The sequence below is a fragment of the Erythrolamprus reginae genome, chromosome 10 (assembly GCF_031021105.1).
Source record: "Erythrolamprus reginae isolate rEryReg1 chromosome 10, rEryReg1.hap1, whole genome shotgun sequence".
Lineage (NCBI taxonomy): Eukaryota > Metazoa > Chordata > Lepidosauria > Squamata > Dipsadidae > Erythrolamprus > Erythrolamprus reginae.
In genome coordinates this window covers 5,595,445-5,615,126 of record NC_091959.1, presented here as the reverse complement: position 1 = coordinate 5,615,126, position 19,682 = coordinate 5,595,445, and the positions used below count along the sequence as shown (strand labels likewise).

Here is a 19,682-nt window from a genome sequence, read left to right as displayed (position 1 = left end):
TGAGTCTCAACAGGCTCAAGGTTGACTCACCCTTCCATCCTTCTGAGGTTGGTAAAAGGAAGACCCAGATTACTGGGGGCAAGAGGCTAACACTGTAAACTGCTTAGAGAGGGCTGTAAAGCACTGTGAAGCGGTATACAGAGTTCCCTCAATTTTCACGGGGGATGCGTTCCGAGACCGCCCGCGAAAGTTGAATTTCCGCGAAGTAGAGATGCGGAAGTAAATACTCTGTTTTTGGCTATGAACAGTATCACAAGCCTTCCCTTAACACTTTAAACCCCTAAATTACCATTTCCCATTCCCTTAGCAACCATTTAGATTATTACTCACCATGTTTGTTTATTAAAGTTTATTTTAAAATTTTTTTTAAAGGCGGACAAAAGTTTGGTGATGACATATGACGTCATCGGGCGGGAAAAAACGTAGTATAGGGGGGAAAACCACGAAGTATTTTTTAAATTAATATTTTTGAAAACCCGTGGTATAGACTTTTCGCGAAGTTCAAACCCGCGAAAATCGAGGGAACACTGTATAGGTTTAAGTGCTATTACTATTGCTAAAAGAATGCCCAATGGTTTTGGATCACTAGTACGTTTTCCTAGAAAGTGTAAATATAAAAATCTTTCCCTTCAAATAACACAATCACAATTCTCTTCCACAGAGAGTTGCAGGAGCTTTTGGGGTTGCATGACTGTTTTCTTCTTCATCTTTAAACTGATAATATTTCCAGTTAAACAGTTGGTACGAACTGCATCCTAGAGCTAAGACATTAAAAATTGTACCAATTCAGTTTTATATCACTTTGCAACGAATGCTGCCATTGGATTCATGTTTGATTTGAAGGTGTTGGGAGTAGGATTCTAGGGAGAAAATGCATTCCTCCTTGGCCCTCTCATTATAGCCAAGCTTAAAATCCCCAATGGCAGTAAAATGTAGAAAAGAAAAGCTAACAACTACAATTGTATAACAGCAAATGTAGAGAAAAGGAAAGGCCAACCAATCTTTAGATCAGTGTTTTCCAACTTTGGCAACTTAAAGATATTTGGACTTCAACTCCCAGAATTCCCCATCCTTGTTTTTTTTCCCCCTTTTTTAAAGAATGAGCACAACCTACAGGTTTTGGGTTTGGTGAAATCAGATGAAGGCTTTTATCAGTGCGTTGCGGAAAACGATGTGGGGAATATACAGTCTGGAGCTCAGCTGATAATACTGGATCATGGTAAGAAAGTAGAGTCATACATTGTTAAAATATAGGGCAGAACATTGAGCTATATTTTCCTCCCCATGGGGCACTTGCTCACTCGTGGATAGATTGTTCCTACCTATAATTTTTGGATTTTTTTCCCCCCCATTCAATCATGTCCAGTTCTCAGATACTGCTTGAACAATCCACTTGTTTTCTTGATAAGATTTCTATGGTTGTTTGTTGGGTCTTTGTGGTTGTTTCTAAGGTATGGATCGTATCAGACATAGCAGTGAGGTTGTCCAGTTTCGGTTAGCAGATTGGGCATATATAGAAAAATGAAGGAGTTCCTTGGAGAAAGTGGGCTACCTGCTTGGTTATTTTTAAGCAGGAGTGTAGGGATGTAGTGAGCAAACTTTTCCTAGATTCACGGTCTTTCGTGGCAATCCTATCATTGTAGGGATGAGGTGGGCGCTTTAAAGCGAGAGCCTCACCTCCTATCTGGTCACCACCATCTTCCAAAATCTTTTGGTAATGTGTTTTTATAATCAGAGGTAATATTCCATTCTTACAAGATAACCCTGAGGCTAAGTTTGTTGAAAAGCTGTAGAGGTCTGATATGAACTCTGATATGAACCGCATTATGATTTAGCAAAATATGTGAAGCCCCAGTGTTCAGAATTGATTTTGACGCTGTAATTTTGAAGATTTCACAGTTCTCAAAAAGATAAATCTGCGTGTGACAGCTAGATTTTTATGACATAATTGTTTGCCGTACTTTTTTCCAAGTTCTAATAGAGCGTGTTAGGGTGACTTCTCTCATTATATTTTAACTTCTAAGTGAATGACCTGAGCATGTATGTTTTATTACTGGACATTGGCAAAATATTTTTCTGCCTTATGTTACTAACAATTGATTTTGGTATCTTATCTAAAATAATCGCTTCTGGTTGGACTGGCAGGAAATGTTACTTTCCTTTTTTTAATGTTCTTTGTTGATATATTGATGGTGACACACCTTTTTATTATTTTGGCATGATAGTAAAGAATATAATGACTTCCTTTAAAACAAAACATTTCCCAAATACGGGAGGGTTGTTTTTATTGCACTTTTATGACTTCCTTTAAAAGTTTGCACTGGAAAAAAAAGATTAAATAAAACATCCCAGTAGAGCTAATTCATTTGTCAGGGAGCTCAACAGATTTACTTTTAATAACTTCAAAGATCAGGGGGAAAAACCCCAAAGTTTTAAATAAAATATCCTCCTATTGTCCACACTATTCAAAAATTATAGATATAACATGTGGAGTTGGAATGTCTGTGTCTGATCAATACAAATTTGCAGCCTGAAACTGTAAGGCTTGGCAATTTCCATAAACTTCCCATTACTTTACAGCCAAGTTGTGTATATGCCACAAAATGCCCCATTGATGTAATATTTCACCTTCTCTACAGTAATATTCAGTATAAGTGTTACAATTCATCTCTTTAATTTTTCCATCTTTTGTTTCCCCCCCTTTCAATTCTTTCTCCCTTTCTCCCCACGCCCTCCCTTGTTTTAGAATTCATCTTTTATTCATCATAATGCCAAACCATTTTATATACTCTCCACATCTGTCAAGGCACTTGAGTTGCTTCTGAAATTTATTCCAACGCATAAATAATACTGTATCAATTAATGATTGCCTCCAGTTAATATTGAAAAATGACACTGCTTAAGGGAAGATAAAAGAAGAGATAACTTAAAGGCTTTTTTGTTAACATGTAAAGGATCCTGTTCTAATTATTGTTCTTCAGTATGGTTGTACATGGCACAATATCATTGGCCAGTGTTGGGGAACAAAATAGCCATTCCGTTTTAGACTGGGTGATCATATTGTGGAATTTAGTTATAATGTCCTTGCTAATGAGTTTTTACTAGGTTTAATGAGGAGGGATATAACATGCACTTTTAAAGTTTTTTTTAATTGAATATTCTTTTTTATTCAGACCAATTAATTAAATTATAATTGTTGCATTAAAAAGAAATGCCATTTTAAATCATTTTACTATGACAGTTCATATAGTGGTATTTGAGATCAGCAAAAAGTTAACGTCCCAAAATGAAAAATTACATAATTTACCAATATTTTAAGAAGTTTTATGGTGTTGCCTTACTTTGAATGTTCTACATTTCTCTCCTAGTTCTGCTAAGGACAGATATTATAATCCTCTAGATTTGAACAGATGGTTTTCTAAAAATTAACTGTTACCCCATAACCAGGCTTAATTTTCAGAAACTCGTGTTTTAATGATGAAATGATTCTTTATATGCAACTTCCATCCTACCCTTCCTTCTCACGTTCATTATAATGGAGATTTTTTTTGATTGCTTCTTCAATAGTGATGTCTCCTTGATATTTCCCATTAGTTTTCAGTAGTTACCTTTTTTGCCTGCATGCCAACCTTCAGTTTTAATGGCCTTTTTTGTGTGTTCATTTTGTTTTGTTTTCCATCGTGGTTTTGTTTATTTCTTTTTTTGGTTTTTTTTTCTGTTTTCTCCTTAAATCGTCGTGATGTTTGCCCTTCATATTCCCCAATGTTTGCACATGACAAGATGTTGCCATCCCAACATTACCTCCCACTTCACTGACCAGTGCCACTACTGACCATCTAGCACCAGCTACAACTGGACCTTTGCCTTCTGCCCCTCGAGATGTGGTGGCGTCTCTTGTATCTACTCGTTTCATCAAGCTAACATGGAGGACCCCTGCATCTGACCCACAGGGAGACAATCTTACCTACTCGGTATTTTACACCAAGGAAATCAGTAACAGGTGGGCTATTTCAATATTGCTAAACTCTGAGCTTTGAGGAGTATTGAGCTATAACTGAAAAATAAGAGTTGAACTGATAGGCAAAGCATCACAGCCTCTCACTTCTGGTTATTTTAATGATTAAACTTCGGTCTTAATATGTACTAAAGACCGAAGTTTAATCATTAAAATAACCAGAACCAGATAATTAGTTTAAATGATTTCACAAAATTGTTCCAGACTTACCGTACATGATGCTAAAACATCAATGTGCCAAAGATATAGAACTTTGATGCAAAACACCATCAGATTCCACTGACTCAAAGATTGCATAAATACTTCGGTCCGGAGTCACTATATTCTGTCCATGTTATACAATACAGTGATACCTCATCTTACAAACGCCTCATCATGCAAACTTTTTGAGATACAAACCCGGGGTTTAAGATTTTTTTGCCTCTTCTTACAAACTATTTTCACCTTACAAACCCACCACCGGATGCCCCTCCTCCGGATTTCCGTTGCCAGTGAAGCACCCGTTTTTGCGCTGCTGGGATTCTCCTGAGGTTCCCCTCCATGGGAATCCGGACCTCCGTGTTTTTGTGATGCTGCAGGGGAATCCCAGCAGTGCAAAAATGGGTGCTTCACTGGCGACGGAAGTCCGGAGGTGGGGTTTCCCAGCGAGGGGAACCTCAGTGAAATCGCAGCATCACAAAAACACAGAGGTCCAGAGGTGGGGTTTCGAGGACTTCGGTGTTTTTGCGATGCTGAGATTTCACCGATGCTCCCTTCGCTGGGAAACCCCACCTCCCGACTTCCTTTGCCAGCGAAGCGCTCGTTTTTGCGAGCATGGCAAAAACACAGAAGTCCGGAGGTGGGGTTTGGGAAACATTGTTTTGTCTTACAAACTTTTCACCTTAAGAACCTCGTCCCGGAACCAATTAAATTTGTAAGACAAGGTATCACTGTATATGCTGTTCTGCCAATAATTACTTGTTTCATTTGTTTTCAATTCATCTTTTTTTTTGTGGCAATTCTTCTAACACTCTGGGCTTCCTGCTTGTAGATTTTTTTTAATAAAAAAAATATTGTGCCTTTTTAGCAGATCATGTTCTACCAATTTCTCACTGAAAGGCATCTTTTGTTATGGGTATATTAAAAGTTGGGTATCAGTTACTTGAAGGCTGTGGTGATTACAGATGAGCTTATTTTATATCATCTAATACTAGCATTAATTCAATGAAATTTATCATAGTTATTTTGCATCTTGTATAATGCAAATCTATGGCTGTTCAATTGATTGTCCTAGATTAAATCAAAACAGCAGTAGTACTATTCATGTTATCTATAATTGATGATTTCACTCTAATATAAAACAATAGTAATCTGTCCTAATAAGTCTTGCGTGCCCATTTCCATTCCCAACACAAACACACACTCTCTCTCTCTCATTTATAAAGGGAGCGTGTTGAAAATACAAGCCATCCTGGGGAAATGCAAGTGACAATACAAAACCTGATGCCTGAAACAGTATATATTTTCAGAGTGGTAGCCCAAAACAGGCATGGACCTGGGGAGAGTTCAGTACCGTTGAAAGTAGCCACACAACCTGAGGGTAAGCTTTAAAGATCGGTGGTTTGCTATTGATATTGCTCTATATACCGCTCGCTGGTGAGACCCCATTTGGAATACTGTGTCCAGTTCTGGAGACCTCACCTACAAAAAGAGATTGACAAAATTGAACGGGTCCAAAGACGGGCTACAAGAATGGTGGAAGGTCTTAAGCATAAAACGCATCAGGAAAGACTTCATGAACTCAATCTGTATAGTCTGGAGGACAGAAGGAAAAGGGGGGACATGATCGAAACATTTAAATAGGTTAAAGGGTTAAATAAGGTCCAGGAGGGAAGTGTTTTTAATAGGAAAGTGAACACAAGAACAAGGGGACACAATCTGAAGTTAGTTGGGGGAAAGATCAAAAGCAACATGAGAAAATATTATTTTACTGAAAGAGTAGTAGATCCTTGGAACAAACTTCCAGCAGACGTGGTTGGTAAATCCACAGTAACTGAATTTAAACATGGCTGGGATAAGCATAGATCCATCCTAAGATAAAATACAGAAAATAGTATAAGGGCAGACTAGATGGACCATGAGGTCTTTTTCTGCCGTCAGACTTCTATGTTTCTATGTTTTTAAGATTTTGTGGTTAACATTTTTAAAATTATTTTGTAACACTCCCTGCTTATTATTTAGTTCAGCTACCAGGTCCAGCCCCCAACATTCGTGCCTCTGCCACCTCTCCCACGTCAATCACTATTACCTGGGGTACACCTTTATCGGGCAATGGTGAGATCCAGAACTACAAACTGTATTACATGGAGAAGGGAATGGAGAACGAGCAGGTGAGATACCTGTATGTTAAGAAAGCAGTTTTTATATTTGCATATTATGGTTATGGAATATAATTCCTGAATCTGTTTATCGTTTTTCTGCTCCTAATAGTTAAGACCTAAAAAACCCCAACTACTCCAGTTAGATCAGGATGTCTCAATAAAAGTGTGATTTTTAGGGATGCCTCTGTCCTCAGAGCTGTTACTTGCATATATACGAAGAAATGACTTTTTCCTGGTGGAGTGACTTTCAGATGAATTTTCACATATATTAAAATTCATATTGACTTTTATCAGTACAGTACTTACTTCTATTTTTGAAAGTACTGGTGCAAAACTATAGAAGCATCTATTGACTCGAAAATCATACCTTTGTTATCCTAACTGGTCAGGAAGCTTTGCTTTGGTTCTAAATAGATTATTTTGTCCTCAATTATATTGTATTTATGAAGTGAACACAGGATAGCTGGGAGAGAGAGAGAGAGAAATCTCCAGAACCAGAAAAAAATATTAAAGTATAGCCATAATTTCAGCCTCATGTGGACTTTGCATATTTAATAAAGCCCAAATTATTTATTTATTTTTATTTTTATTTATTCATTTGTCCAATACACAAATACATAGGAAGAAAAATAGACATGTAGTAATATATATAAGGGTAAAGTGAACTTAGAGGAGAGGATATATGAAAGAAAGAGAATATATATGATAGGTGAAAGAAAGGAAAGACAATTGGACAGGGGACGAAAGGCACACCAGTGCACTTATGTATGATCTATCCATCTTGGTTTTCATTTGTTTAAATAGGACATTGACGTTGGCGGTCTTTCATACACAATAATTGGTTTGAGAAAATATACAGAGTATAGCTTCAGAGTTGTGGCCTACAATAAACATGGCCCAGGAGTCTCCACTCAAGATGTTGTCATTCGTACACTGTCAGATGGTAAGTGTTTTTATTTGCATTTTATATATAACCAATTTGGTTTGGCTTCTTCATACTACTGTATATAGATCCAAATAGGAAATTGTTTGTGCTGAAATATTTTGGGGGAAATGGTTTCTTAGACCTTTCTCTTGCGTTTTCTACATTGTACTATTTTGCCTTCTATTTTTGGTATTGAGCAGGCTATGTGTATGTGTGTATGCATATAGCTTTGCTTCTATCAACATAATATATTATTTTGGCAAATCTTTGTAGATATTACTCTGAAAATTTACACACACATAAAATATTCAGTGAAATTGGGAGATCATGATAAAATCCACTTGCTTTTAAACTGGAAGAGCTATAATTCATTTTTAATTTACATTGGGGATACGCTGCTCCCCGAGAGATATTCTGTTTTGAGCTATATTTGAATAACTTCTTTTAATGTTTCTAGTTCCCAGTGCTGCACCCCAGAATCTAACACTAGAAGTGCAAAACTCCAAGGTAAGACATTTCTCTCTTTAGACACGGATGAAGCATCTGACTTTCTTCCTTAGATCTTGAATATATGATGAATCAGCTATAGTTTAAAAACTCCCCCCCCCCCTTTTTTTGGGGTGGGGGACGACAACAGGATAAATTCTCAATTTGCACGCTTAAAAGCTGCAGTAAACATTGACTGCACTAGCTCAGTGCGCAAATAGTGAAGATTCCCCAATGGTAAAAAGTCATGTTAATGTTTCAAAGTATCTTATGGAAATTATTGACACCTACATACATACAGTATTATTTGCAAGTGACACTGTTGGCTTATTTCCAGGTACATCATTTTAACCTCAGAGTTCATATATAATGTTTCTAAGTATGTGTAAATTATTTCTTGGACCAGTATAATGGAGATTAATGAAGCATAACAATTAGCCTAATTTAATTTAGAGAATATGATTGATAACGCTGTTTAACTTCCCACAGAGCATTATGATGCATTGGCAGCCTCCTCCACCAGGAACACACAATGGGCAAATTATTGGCTATAAAATTCGATACCGAAAAGTGATTCGCAAAAGTGATGTGACTGAAATCATGGTGGGGACACAACTTTCACAGCTCATTGAAGGTGAATAAGCTGGAATTCCCAATGTAATAATAACCTAAACTAACTGCAAGCTTCTTATTTTAAGAAAAGAAGAGGGTCTCTTACAAAAATAACCTTGTAATATTTTTTTTTTGCTCTGGGAAGTCCTCTTAGTTTTAGTTTGTGGGTTCATCACAGATACTGCTTTTTAAATCAAACCATCCTGAAGATTGGTGGGTGATTCTTATATATGAAGAAGCTTCTCTTTAGTTCTGCCTTCTCTGTCCTTGAAATAAGGCCTAACCCACCTAGAAATGTCCCCGTAAATCAGATTTATTGGATAAGAATGTTTTAATTCACATTTTAAATTGATTTGTTATGCCTTTGCCTAGGTGTTTTGTTTTTATAGAAAATGTTAAGACCACCTGCTATGGAAATAAATAAAACGAATAAATCATTTGAAACTCTTAGTTCTTCTATTTGCTGAAGGAAAATTACATATTCTTTCCCGCCGACATACAGGAAAGGTCATTGCAATGTGTCGGTTCTCTCATGCTTGACGGATAATAATTTCTGTCAACTGATCTCTTGGATTCTTACGGCAAATGCTGATTTGTCCTGCTTAGCTGTGGGTTATGCTCCAGTGACCATCAGGGAGATGAAAGGCCAAAACATAAAGTATTTGTTTTAACTAGATCTTTGTCAGCTATGACTCAAATTATAACTTCGAAATAATAATCCCTCGAAGGTACTCATTGGGGCACTTCAAAGTAACAGGATTGTTCTGTCGGGCTCTCTGGTAGACTCCTCCCAAAAATTCACAGGTACAAATTTCAGACACGTTTGAAAATTCAAAACAATGTTCTTTTTAATGAAAATTCACTTAAACTAAGCCCTCTTTTGGTATAGCAAAGAGCACTCATCTCCAAACAAACTGGTAATTTGTACAAGTCCCTTATCAGTTCTGTGATACTTAGCTTGCAGCTGTGAGGCAATTCACAGTCCTTCTTCTTTCACAAAGTGAAACACACTTTGCTCTGGGTTAGTTTCAAAGCGGGGAAAAATCAGCACACAAAAGGTCAAAGTCAGTAAAGCAGTCACGAAACACAACAATCAGATAATCCTCCACAATGGCCAAACCCACAGGCTGCTCTTTATAGCAGCCTCACTAATGACCACAGCCCCACCCAACCACAGGTGGCCTCATTTTCTTTCATAATAATCTCTCAGTTGTTGCTGCCTATGCAACGCTCTCCGCATGTGTGGCTGTATCATTAACTCTTGTTCTGAATCCAAGGAGGAGCTGGATAATTGATTTCCTTCTGAGCTGTCTGCCCCACTCTCCTCCTCCTTGTCACTCATGTCTTCTTGGTCAGAGGAGCCTTCATCAGCAGATTCCACCAGGGGCAAAACAAGCCTGCAGCATGTGGATGTCTCCCCCACATCCACAGTCCTTGGAGCAGGAGCTGGGCCAGAGCTAACCACAACACAGGATAATGGAACTATTGCTATTCTAATTAGACGCAGAAAGCTTGCTTGCAATTAATATCAAACACTGTATTTCAGTATGATGTATTTGATACTAGGTTTGGAACGAGGGACCGAGTACAGCTTCCGAGTGGCTGCCTTAACGGTCAATGGCACAGGAATAGCTACGGATTGGATATCAGCAGAAACATTTGAGAGTGACCTCGATGGTATGGACACCAAGTAAATGCGTTACAAACATGAAAGCTTCGTGAGAATATACAGAAATCTTTTCATTCCTTCATCAAAGGATGATGGGTGGAAGGAGATTCTGTCAGTAAAAGTAGCCCTGACATTAGCATTGGCTTCTTAGTCTGGCCTACTTTATGAGAAATTATTATTTATAGAATAGAATAGAATAGAATTTTATTGGCCAAGTGTAATTGGACACACAAGGAATTTGTCTTGGTGCAGATGCTCTCAGCGTACATAAAATAAAATATACATTTGTCCAGAATCATGTGGTACAACACTTAATGATTGTCATAGGGGTCAAATAAGCAATGAAGAAGCAATATTAATAAAAATCTTAGGATATAAGCAACAAGTTACAGTCATACAGTCAACATGGGAGGAAATGGGTGATAGGAATGATGAGAAAAACTAGTAGAATAGAAGTGCAGATTTAGTAGAAAGTCTGACAGTGTTGAGGGAATTATTTGTTTAGTAGAGTGATGGCGTTCGGAAAAAAACTGTTCTTGTGTCTAGTTGTCTTGGTGTGCAGGGCTCTGTAGCAACGTTTTGAGGGTAGGAGTTGAAACAGTTTGTGTCCAGGATGCGAGGGGTCAGTAAATATTTTCCCCGCCCTCTTTTTGACTCGTGCAGTATACGGGTCCTCAATGGAAGGCAGGTTGGCAGCAATTGCTTTTCCTGCAGTTCTGATTATCCTCTGAAGTCTGTGTCGGTCCTGTTGGGTTGCAGCACCAAACCAGACAGTTATAGAGGTGCAGATGACAAACTCAATGATTCCTCTGTAGCATTGGCTTCTTAGTCTGGTCTACTTTATAAGGCTGAGAAATTATTATTTATTATTCATTTATTAAAGTTTCGTGCTGCCCATTTACCCTATAAAGTCACTCTGGGTGAATATAATCATCTAAATACCTCACTGGCATCTCTTAAAAGTAAATGTGTCTTTTAGATTTATTATTTGTTGTCTTAGCGTATTTAATGTATTTCTCTTCTTTTTAGAAACCCGCGTTCCAGAAGTGCCAAGTTCGTTGCATGTCCGTCCACTTGTAACCAGTATTGTTGTCAGCTGGACTCCACCGGAAAACCAGAACATTGTGGTCAGAGGCTACGCCATAGGGTATGGGGTAGGCAGTCCCCACGCTCAGACCATCAAGGTGGATTATAAGCAACGATACTACACTATTGAAAATTTGGGTAATTATACAAGATTTTAATCTGATAATTTGCCAAATAACAATATAGCAATAGCACTTGGGTTTATATACCACTTCACAATGCTTTACAGCTCTCTCTAAGTGGTTTACAGAGTCAGCCTATTGTTCCCAACAATCTGGGTCCTCATTTTACCCACCTTGGAAGGGTGGAAGACTAAGTCAGCCTTTGATCCTGGTGAGATTCAAATTGCCAAATTGCAAGCAGCCCGCAGACAGCAGAAGTAGCCTGCAGTACCGCATTCTAACCACTGCGCCACCGCATCTCATCTATATGAAACCTCATCTGTATAAAATATAAAATCAATGCTCACCAAATGTTTGCTTTTTATGTCCTGATTTGATATTAAAAGTGTTCTATCTCTATATTCACCCTAAATTTTACGATGATTGGAAATAACAGCAAAATGGATGCTAAGTTTTTAATTCTTATTGTGGTCCCTGAGTTAATATGATAAAGCTAAGGACATTTTATATGAATCTTTATTGATTTTATTTTTTTAATTACAAAATAATACAAACAAACAAGAACATGCATCCACACATAAACAAATATTCACTTTTTACAACAGTTTTGTCTCATTATGTAATATATTATTTACTTTTCTCCCCTTTTGTTCTTCTCTAATTGTTTTCATATTTATTGACCTATGTACACATTTCTATTTTTGTTTCTTCATATTAATTAACCGCCTTCTGCCACACGAATCCCAGTGACAGATTAGGTTCCACAGAGTCAGTCTTCTCCGGGTTCTGTCGACAAAACAATGTCGTTTGGCGGGACCCGGGGAAGAGCCTTCTCTGTGGTGGCCCCAGCCATCTGGAATCAGCTTCCCCCAAAGATTAAAACTGCCCCCATCTTCCTTGCCTCCCGCAAACTCTTAAAAACCCACCTGTCACCAGGTATGGGGAAATTGATTTCCCTGGCTGTCCCTTTTTATGCATGATTATATGAATCTTGAATTACCTCTGAAAACAGATGTTTCTGTAGTGCCAAAGAATCATGTGTTTAATACGTAGTAATAGAGGTTTGGGGGTTTTTTTTTTTCCAGATCCCAGTTCCCATTATGTGATAACTTTGAAGGCATATAACAATGTCGGTGAAGGAATCCCTCTTTATGAGAGTGCAGTGACCAGAGCCTATACAGGTAAAGATGAGAACAACTTAGATGGTTTAGCCAAAAAATATATTGGAATACAAACCGTCTCTAGTTTGCTGGTGGCTTGCTTCTTTGTTCTGTGTTCAGAGATAATTTGCTGCACTTTCTTTTGAACAATGACTTTGAAATCTGGACCAGCAATTTCCTGATTTATTATTATTTATTTATTATTTATTAATTGGATTTCTATGCTGCCCCACTCCGAGGACTCGGGGCGGCTTATTTCCTTTATAATCTCTACTGTTCATTTAGACATTGGCCATAGCATGGATTATACATTCTTAAATTTGTTTGCTGAGCTTCCCAACCTACAGTATTATAATTGTAAGCATGTTGGTATAAATATATGTCAGTCAACAGCATGTTACGTTTTTCAGTACTGTGTGATTTATCACTCTTTAAACTACAAAGCAGTTCCTATATGAATAATTTTATTTTCCCTTCTCTTTTAAGAATAGAGAAGTAACAATCAATGTCAACTTTATTTGATTAGTCCATTAGGACCACATCGGTCGTCATAAAACTGTGACTGGTTAAAATACAATAAAATTGGCTAAAATAGAGGGAATTTGAATAAATAATAAGTTAAAATGCAGTATAATATGCTAAAATTGAGTAGTAAAACATGAGAATATTACTCGTGCAAAGGATTATATTAAACAAATCTAAGATACTGATATAAGATATTCTTAAGTGAGTTCATCTCCTTTGAATGCCACCCCAATATGTTCTATAAAACGTATTCTCATCTGAACAGCCCTGACTATAAACTTAGCGGTTCTAGAAACTACATATATATTTGTACCCTGAAGAAAATATGATAATTGCTTATTACAGTCCCAGTGTATGATCTTGTCAAGTAGGGCCTGTAAATACTGAGGTCTTACTGAGGAGTATAGTTTGCAATTGGGTAGCACGTGTGCAATGTGCTTTAAACTAAATGACCAGTTGGATTAAAAAAAAAACCCAAATTTTTAAACATTGTATAGAGGTCAATCAGTCAGTCAGAATAGAGCTCGCCTTGGAGGCCTTCTAGTCCAACCCCCTGTTCAAGTAGGAGTCCCTATACAGTTTGAGACAAGGGGCTGTCCAATCTCTTCTTAAAAACCTCCAGTGATGAAGCACCCACAGCCTCTGAAGGAAAACTGTTCCATTGTTCTCACTGTTAGAAAGTGTCTCAATGTCATCTTGCGGGACCCAGGGGAAGAGCCTTCTCTGTGGTGGCTCCGACCCTCTGGAACCAGCTCCCCCCAGAGATTAAGATTGCCCCCACCCTCCTTGCCTTTCGTAAACTCCTTAAAACCCACCTCTGCCCTCAGTCATGGGGGAATTGAAACATCTCCCCCTTGTAGTTTTGGTGTATGATTGATTGTGTACTTGTTTTTTTATATATTGGGGTTTCTTTTATGGACTTTTTAACCTAAAACTGTAATTTAGATGGCTAAATATTAGATTTGTTACTATGTACTGTTTTTACCATTGTTCTGAGCCGCCCCAAGTCTGCGGAGAGGGGCGGCATATAAATCCAATAAATGTAATCTAATCTAATCTCCTTGAATCCAGATTGCTTCTCTCCTTAGTTAGTTTCCATCCATAGCTTCTTGTCCTGCCTTCTGGTGCTTTGGAGAATAAGTAGTTTGAAAGAAAACACTGATTTGGTATTTTATTGTTGGACTGGTTATTGGTTAGAAACATAGAAACATAGAAGACTGACGGCAGAAAAAGACCTCATGGTCCATCTAGTCTGCCCTTATACTATTTCCTATATTTTATCTTACAATGGATATATGTTTATCCCAGGCATGTTTAAATTCAGTTACTGTGGATTACCAACCACGTCTGCTGGAAGTTTGTTCCAAGGATCTACTACTCTTTCAGTGAAATAATATTTTCTCACGTTGCCTTTGACCTTTCCCCCAACTAACTTCAGATTGTGTCCCCTTGTTCTTGTGTTCACTTTCCTATTAAAAACACTTCCCTCCTGGACCTTATTTAACCCTTGAACATATTTAAATGTTTCAATCATGTCCCCCCTTTTCCTTCTGTCCTCCAGACTATACAGATGGAGTTCACTAAGTCTTTCCTGATAAGTTTCATGCTTAAAACCTTCCACCGTTCTTGTAGCCCGTTTTTGGACCCGTTCAATTTTGTCAATATCTTTTTGTAGGTGAGGTCTCCAGAACTGAACACATGGTTGTTTGTTTTTTGCTAAATCCTAGTTCTTCTTATAAAAATACTTCCTGGATGTCTTTCGGCTTGCAAATACGCATTTTCCTTTTAATACTAAGCATTGGTACTGTACTTCTCTATCACTGTCTCTGTTGGATGCTAATTCTACCTCGATTTTAAAGTTGGAATAAATTAATGTTTTAAAACAACTATAATACTCTATATCCTAATTAGTAAACTTTTTCAAATGGATACTGAAGATTTGAAAGTCATTGTCCTTGTTATCTTCGATGACCTACTTAACACTAAGTTCTGTAGAATCTGCTGATGCTGTGTTATTTTTTTTTTAAAAAAAAAGCAAAATAATCACTGAGAACTTGTTTTGTGGTGCTGTGGTGCCTATTAACTCTGGCTTTTCTCTCTTTTTCTCCACTCCTCACCTCTCATTTCATTGCATTGCCCTGCATTCCACCCTTTTGTTTCTATTCACGTATAACGCCACTTTTCTTTTTTTTATTGCAATACCCCACATTTTTACCCCCTCAATTCTTTAGACACTTCTGAAGTTGATTTATTTGTTGTTAATGCTCCATACACTCCAGTGCCAGACCCCTCCCCCATGATGCCACCCGTGGGAGTTCAGGCTTCCAGTCTGAGCCACGACACCATTCGTATCACCTGGGCAGACAACTCTCTGCCGAAGAACCAGAAGGTGTCGGATGCCCGTTACTACACCGTCCGCTGGAAAACCAACATTCCTGCAAACACAAAATACAAGGTGAGAAAAATGGTCGATTTAATGGAATGTTTTCCATACCTTCTGCAATTAAAAAAAGAAATTCAATGTGTGTTGCCACGAGACAAGATTAGATTAGATTAGATTAGATTTATTGGATTTATATGCCGCCCCTCTCTGCAAACTCGGGGCGGCTCACAACAATAATAAAAAACAGTACATAATAAAAATCCAATGCCCACCAATCTAATTACAATTTAATTTAAAATTAGTAATTTCCTAAAACAATCCCAATATATATAAAAAACAGGCACACAGACAATCAATCAACAACACAACATGGGCAAGGGCGAGGTGTTTTAGTTCCCCCATGCCTGACGGCAGAGGTGGGTCTTAAGGAGTTTACGAAAGGCAGGGAGGGTGGGGGCAATCCTAATCTCAGGGAGGAGCTGGTTCCAGAGGGTCGGGGCCCCCACAGAGAAGGCTCTTCCCCTGGGTCCCGCCAGAAGACGGAGTGGCTGTGGGTTTTGCCTCCCAAGGACAATTCAATCTGTCCGTCCATTACCCTGGGGGGAGAATCATTGACCCCCTCAGAGAGGGTCCGCAACTTGGGCGTCCTCCTTGATACACAGCTCACATTAGAGAAACACCTTTCAGCTGTGGCGAGGGGGGCGTTCGCCCAGGTTTGCCTGGTGCACCAGTTGCGGCCCTATTTGGACCGGGAGTCACTGCTCACAGTCACTCATGCCCTCATCACCTTGAGGCTCGACTACTGTAATGCTCTCTACATGGGGCAACCTTTGAAAAGTGTTCGGAAACTTCAGATCGTGCAGAATGCAGCTGCGAGAGCTATCATGGGCTTTTCCAAGTATGCCCATGTTACACCAACACTCCGCAGTCTGCATTGGTTGCCGATCAGTTTCCGGTCACAATTCAAAGTGTTGGTTATGACCTATAAAGCCCTTCATGGCACCGGACCAGATTACCTCAGGGACCGCCTTCTGTTGCACGATCCCAGCGACCAGTTAGGTCCCACAGAGTGGGTCTTCTCCGGGTCCCGTCAACCAAACAATGTCGCTTGGCGGGATCTAGGAGAAGAGCCTTCTCTGGCGGCCCCAGCCCTCTGGAACCAACTCCCCCCGGAGATTAGAACTGCCCCCACCCTCCCTGTCTTTCATAAACTACTTAAGACTCATTTATACCGCCAGGCATGGGGGAGTTGAGATATTCCTTCCCCCTAGGCCATTACAAGTTATGCATGGTATGTCTGTGTGTATGTTTGGTTTTATAATAAGGGTTTTAGTTATTTTATTATTGGATTGTCAGATGCTGTTTTTATCATTGTTGTTAGCCGCCCCGAGTCTATGGAGAGGGGCGGCATACAAATCCAATAAATTATTATTGTTATAATTATTATTATTAATTTAAAAAAAGAAATTCAATGTGTGTTTCCACGAGGCAGCAAGAGAAAGGGAGGAATAGGAACGGAATATTTACATTTTTATTTTCTGATTTTCGTAGACAGCAAATACAACTACCTTAAGCTTCTTGGTCACTGGCTTAAAACCAAACACGTTGTATGAATTCTCTGTCATGGTGACAAAAGGCCGAAGGTCAAGCACCTGGAGCATGACAGCCCATGGCACCACTTTTGAGCAAGGTATTTGTTGCGATGCCTTTTTTACAGGACTATGTTGTTACTTCTTTTGCTTTAACTATTTCTTTTAGATAGAAAACATGCTGAAATGTAAGGTTCTGTATCAGCTTAATTTACATTTTCTTCCAGTTCCAACTTCTCCACCGAAAGATGTAACAGTGGTCAGCAAAGAAGGAAAGCCCAGAACTATAATTGTCAACTGGCAACCTCCATCTGAAGCCAACGGCAAAATTACAGGTGAAATGTCTTTTGGATAAAATACAGTGATGATATAGTTTTATTTTATTTTATTTATTTATTTTGTCCAATACACAATGAGGGTTTTAGTGGGTATATGTCTATATACACATAGTAAAATACATGATGAAGGTTATAGAGATACTCATAGTAAAATATATCTATGAAAGAATAGAAAAGAAGGTACAGTAATAGAACATATCAATGAAAGAATAGAAGAAGAGATATAGGAATAGAAGAAAGGAATAGGAGATATAGGAGAGCAATAGGACAGGGGACGGAAGGCACTCTAGTGCACTTGTACTCGCCCCTTACTGACCTCTTAGGAATCTGAAGAGGTCAACCGTGGATAATCTAAGGGTAAAGTGTTGGGGGTTTGGGGATGACACTATGGGGTCCGGTAATGAGTTCCACGCTTCGACAACTCGGTTACTGAAGTCATATTTTTTACAGTCAAGTTTGGAGCAGTTAATATTAAGTTTAAATCTGTTGTGTGCTCTTGTGTTGTTGTGGTTGAAGCTGAAGTAGTCGCCGACAGGCAGGACATTGCAGCATATGATCTTGTGGGCAATACTTAGATCTTGTGTAAGGCATCTTAGTTCTAAACTTTCTAGGTCCAGGATTGAAAGTCTAGTCTCGTAGGCGATTCTGTTACAGGTAGAGGAGTGAAGGGCTCTTCTGGTGAAGTATCTTTGGACATTTTCAAGGGTGTTAATGTCTGAGATGCGATATGGGTTCCAAACAGATGAGCCGTATTCGAGGATGGGCCTGGCAACTGAATGAGAAGAGAAATATTAACTACACAGGATACAGCTTTTTATTGACTGTAGTTGTGTAATTTTGTTTGTGGCAAAAGGGATGATTCGGTAGATGCACAACAAACACAATAGTATGTGTACATTTCTCACTTGCCTGTGCAAATGCCTTTGACTTCATTTCAGAAAGCTACTTCAGAAGATGTCAGAGGACTTACATATGTAGTGCTTGTCTCCAACTTCTCAAGTAGCTCCCCACCACTCCAGGCAGAGTTGCACAACAGCTGTGGAGAGCAGCTGCCCAATGTAGCAAAAGAAAACAGCTACTTGACAGAGTTGCAAAGAGATGCTAAATTTGTGCCCTTGGCTGCTCTGAACCGTTTGGGGAGATTGAATTGGAAGGACTCTACAACCTTACTACATATGTTTACAAACTCTTACACTCAAAATTTGCTGGTTTAAGCAACATCTGGAAGAAGGCATACACATGGTTGAGGTCCGGGCTAAAAGAAAATAAATGGATGGGGAGAGATGTCCTCACCCTCATTACACACACACATTCTTTACTTTTATTTATTTATTTTTTATTGGTTTATTTACTAAATTAACAACAAACAAAAAATACTTAAAAGAAAACGTGCCCAACACCAATAAAACCCCCACCACCATTTAGGGGGTTATATTATTTACAATAAGTTTCAATTTCTTCCTTAGCTCCGGTTTGGAATTTATTTTTCACATTGTCGTCATAAATTCTACTTAAGATATAATTTTTCACCTTATTCCATCGTGCCATCAGCTTCTCCAATTTATTTTCATCAAAGTTATTTAATCTTATTTCCATAATTTCGAAGTGGATGTGGTCCACCATCTACCAGTACCAATTCTGGATTGTCCATTTATTGCTATCTTTCCACCCTAATAACCACTACTGCTTGAGTGCTTTCCAAAGCTGCTGTTTTGATTTCTTTAAATTCTCGTAATTCCCCATATTTAACTAGTATTTCTAATTCTTTTGTAATTATCCAATTAATGTTTAGCATATTATTTATTTCATTCTGTACTTCCTTCCCAAATTTTTGAACTTCAACACATTCCCAGAGCATATGCATAAAAACTCCTTTTATTTGGCAACCATGCCAGCAATTTCCTTTCCCTTTCCTCTGGAAGTATGCTAGTTTTACCGGCGTGAAATACCATTTATGTAAAATTTTCCTTCTCATCTCTCTAATTCTTGTATTCTTTACCTTATGTATATTTTCTACTACTTCTTCCATCTCGCTTTCATTAATCTGTAATTCATTTTGACATTCTTTACTAATGGTAGTAATTCAAAAGCTGTGTGCCTTTAGCAGAAGAGATTGCAAGATTTTTTTCAGAGCTCAGAATTACATGCCTTCATAATTGAGAACCCTTGTGTTTTTGTTATGCAGGATACATAATTTACTACAACACTGATGTCAATGCTGAAATACATGACTGGGTCATTGAACCAGTAGTAGGCAATAGACTGACCCACCAGATTCAAGAACTGACCCTTGACACAGCGTATTATTTCAAGATCCAAGCCCGGAACTCCAAAGGCATGGGCCCCATGTCAGAAGCTGTACAGTTCAGGACACCTAAAGGTAAATTGCAAAGGAATGCTGGGGGTTTTCTT

The 19,682-nt window shown here is 38.4% G+C and overlaps 1 protein-coding gene across 4 annotated transcripts in view; it reads left to right on the top strand.

Moving 5' to 3' along the window:
• The window catches only part of NEO1 (neogenin 1), an 88,657-nt gene that overhangs the window by 51,489 nt on the left and 17,486 nt on the right, over positions 1-19,682 (top strand). For 2 of the 4 annotated variants that reach the window (XM_070762646.1, XM_070762648.1), the window contains exons 7-20: positions 1,099-1,219; positions 3,841-4,000; positions 5,440-5,594; positions 6,236-6,384; positions 7,180-7,318; positions 7,758-7,807; positions 8,276-8,420; positions 9,965-10,075; positions 11,097-11,291; positions 12,361-12,456; positions 15,240-15,415; positions 16,895-17,033; positions 17,160-17,267; positions 19,456-19,650. In XM_070762646.1, the coding sequence (XP_070618747.1) occupies positions 1,099-1,219; positions 3,841-4,000; positions 5,440-5,594; positions 6,236-6,384; positions 7,180-7,318; positions 7,758-7,807; positions 8,276-8,420; positions 9,965-10,075; positions 11,097-11,291; positions 12,361-12,456; positions 15,240-15,415; positions 16,895-17,033; positions 17,160-17,267; positions 19,456-19,650 (1,939 nt within the window). Of the gene's footprint in view, positions 1-1,098; positions 1,220-3,780; positions 4,001-5,439; positions 5,595-6,235; positions 6,385-7,179; positions 7,319-7,757; positions 7,808-8,275; positions 8,421-9,964; positions 10,076-11,096; positions 11,292-12,360; positions 12,457-15,239; positions 15,416-16,894; positions 17,034-17,159; positions 17,268-19,455; positions 19,651-19,682 lie in introns of all 4 variants that reach the window. The other 2 variants (XM_070762647.1, XM_070762645.1) reach the window with 1 other exon arrangement.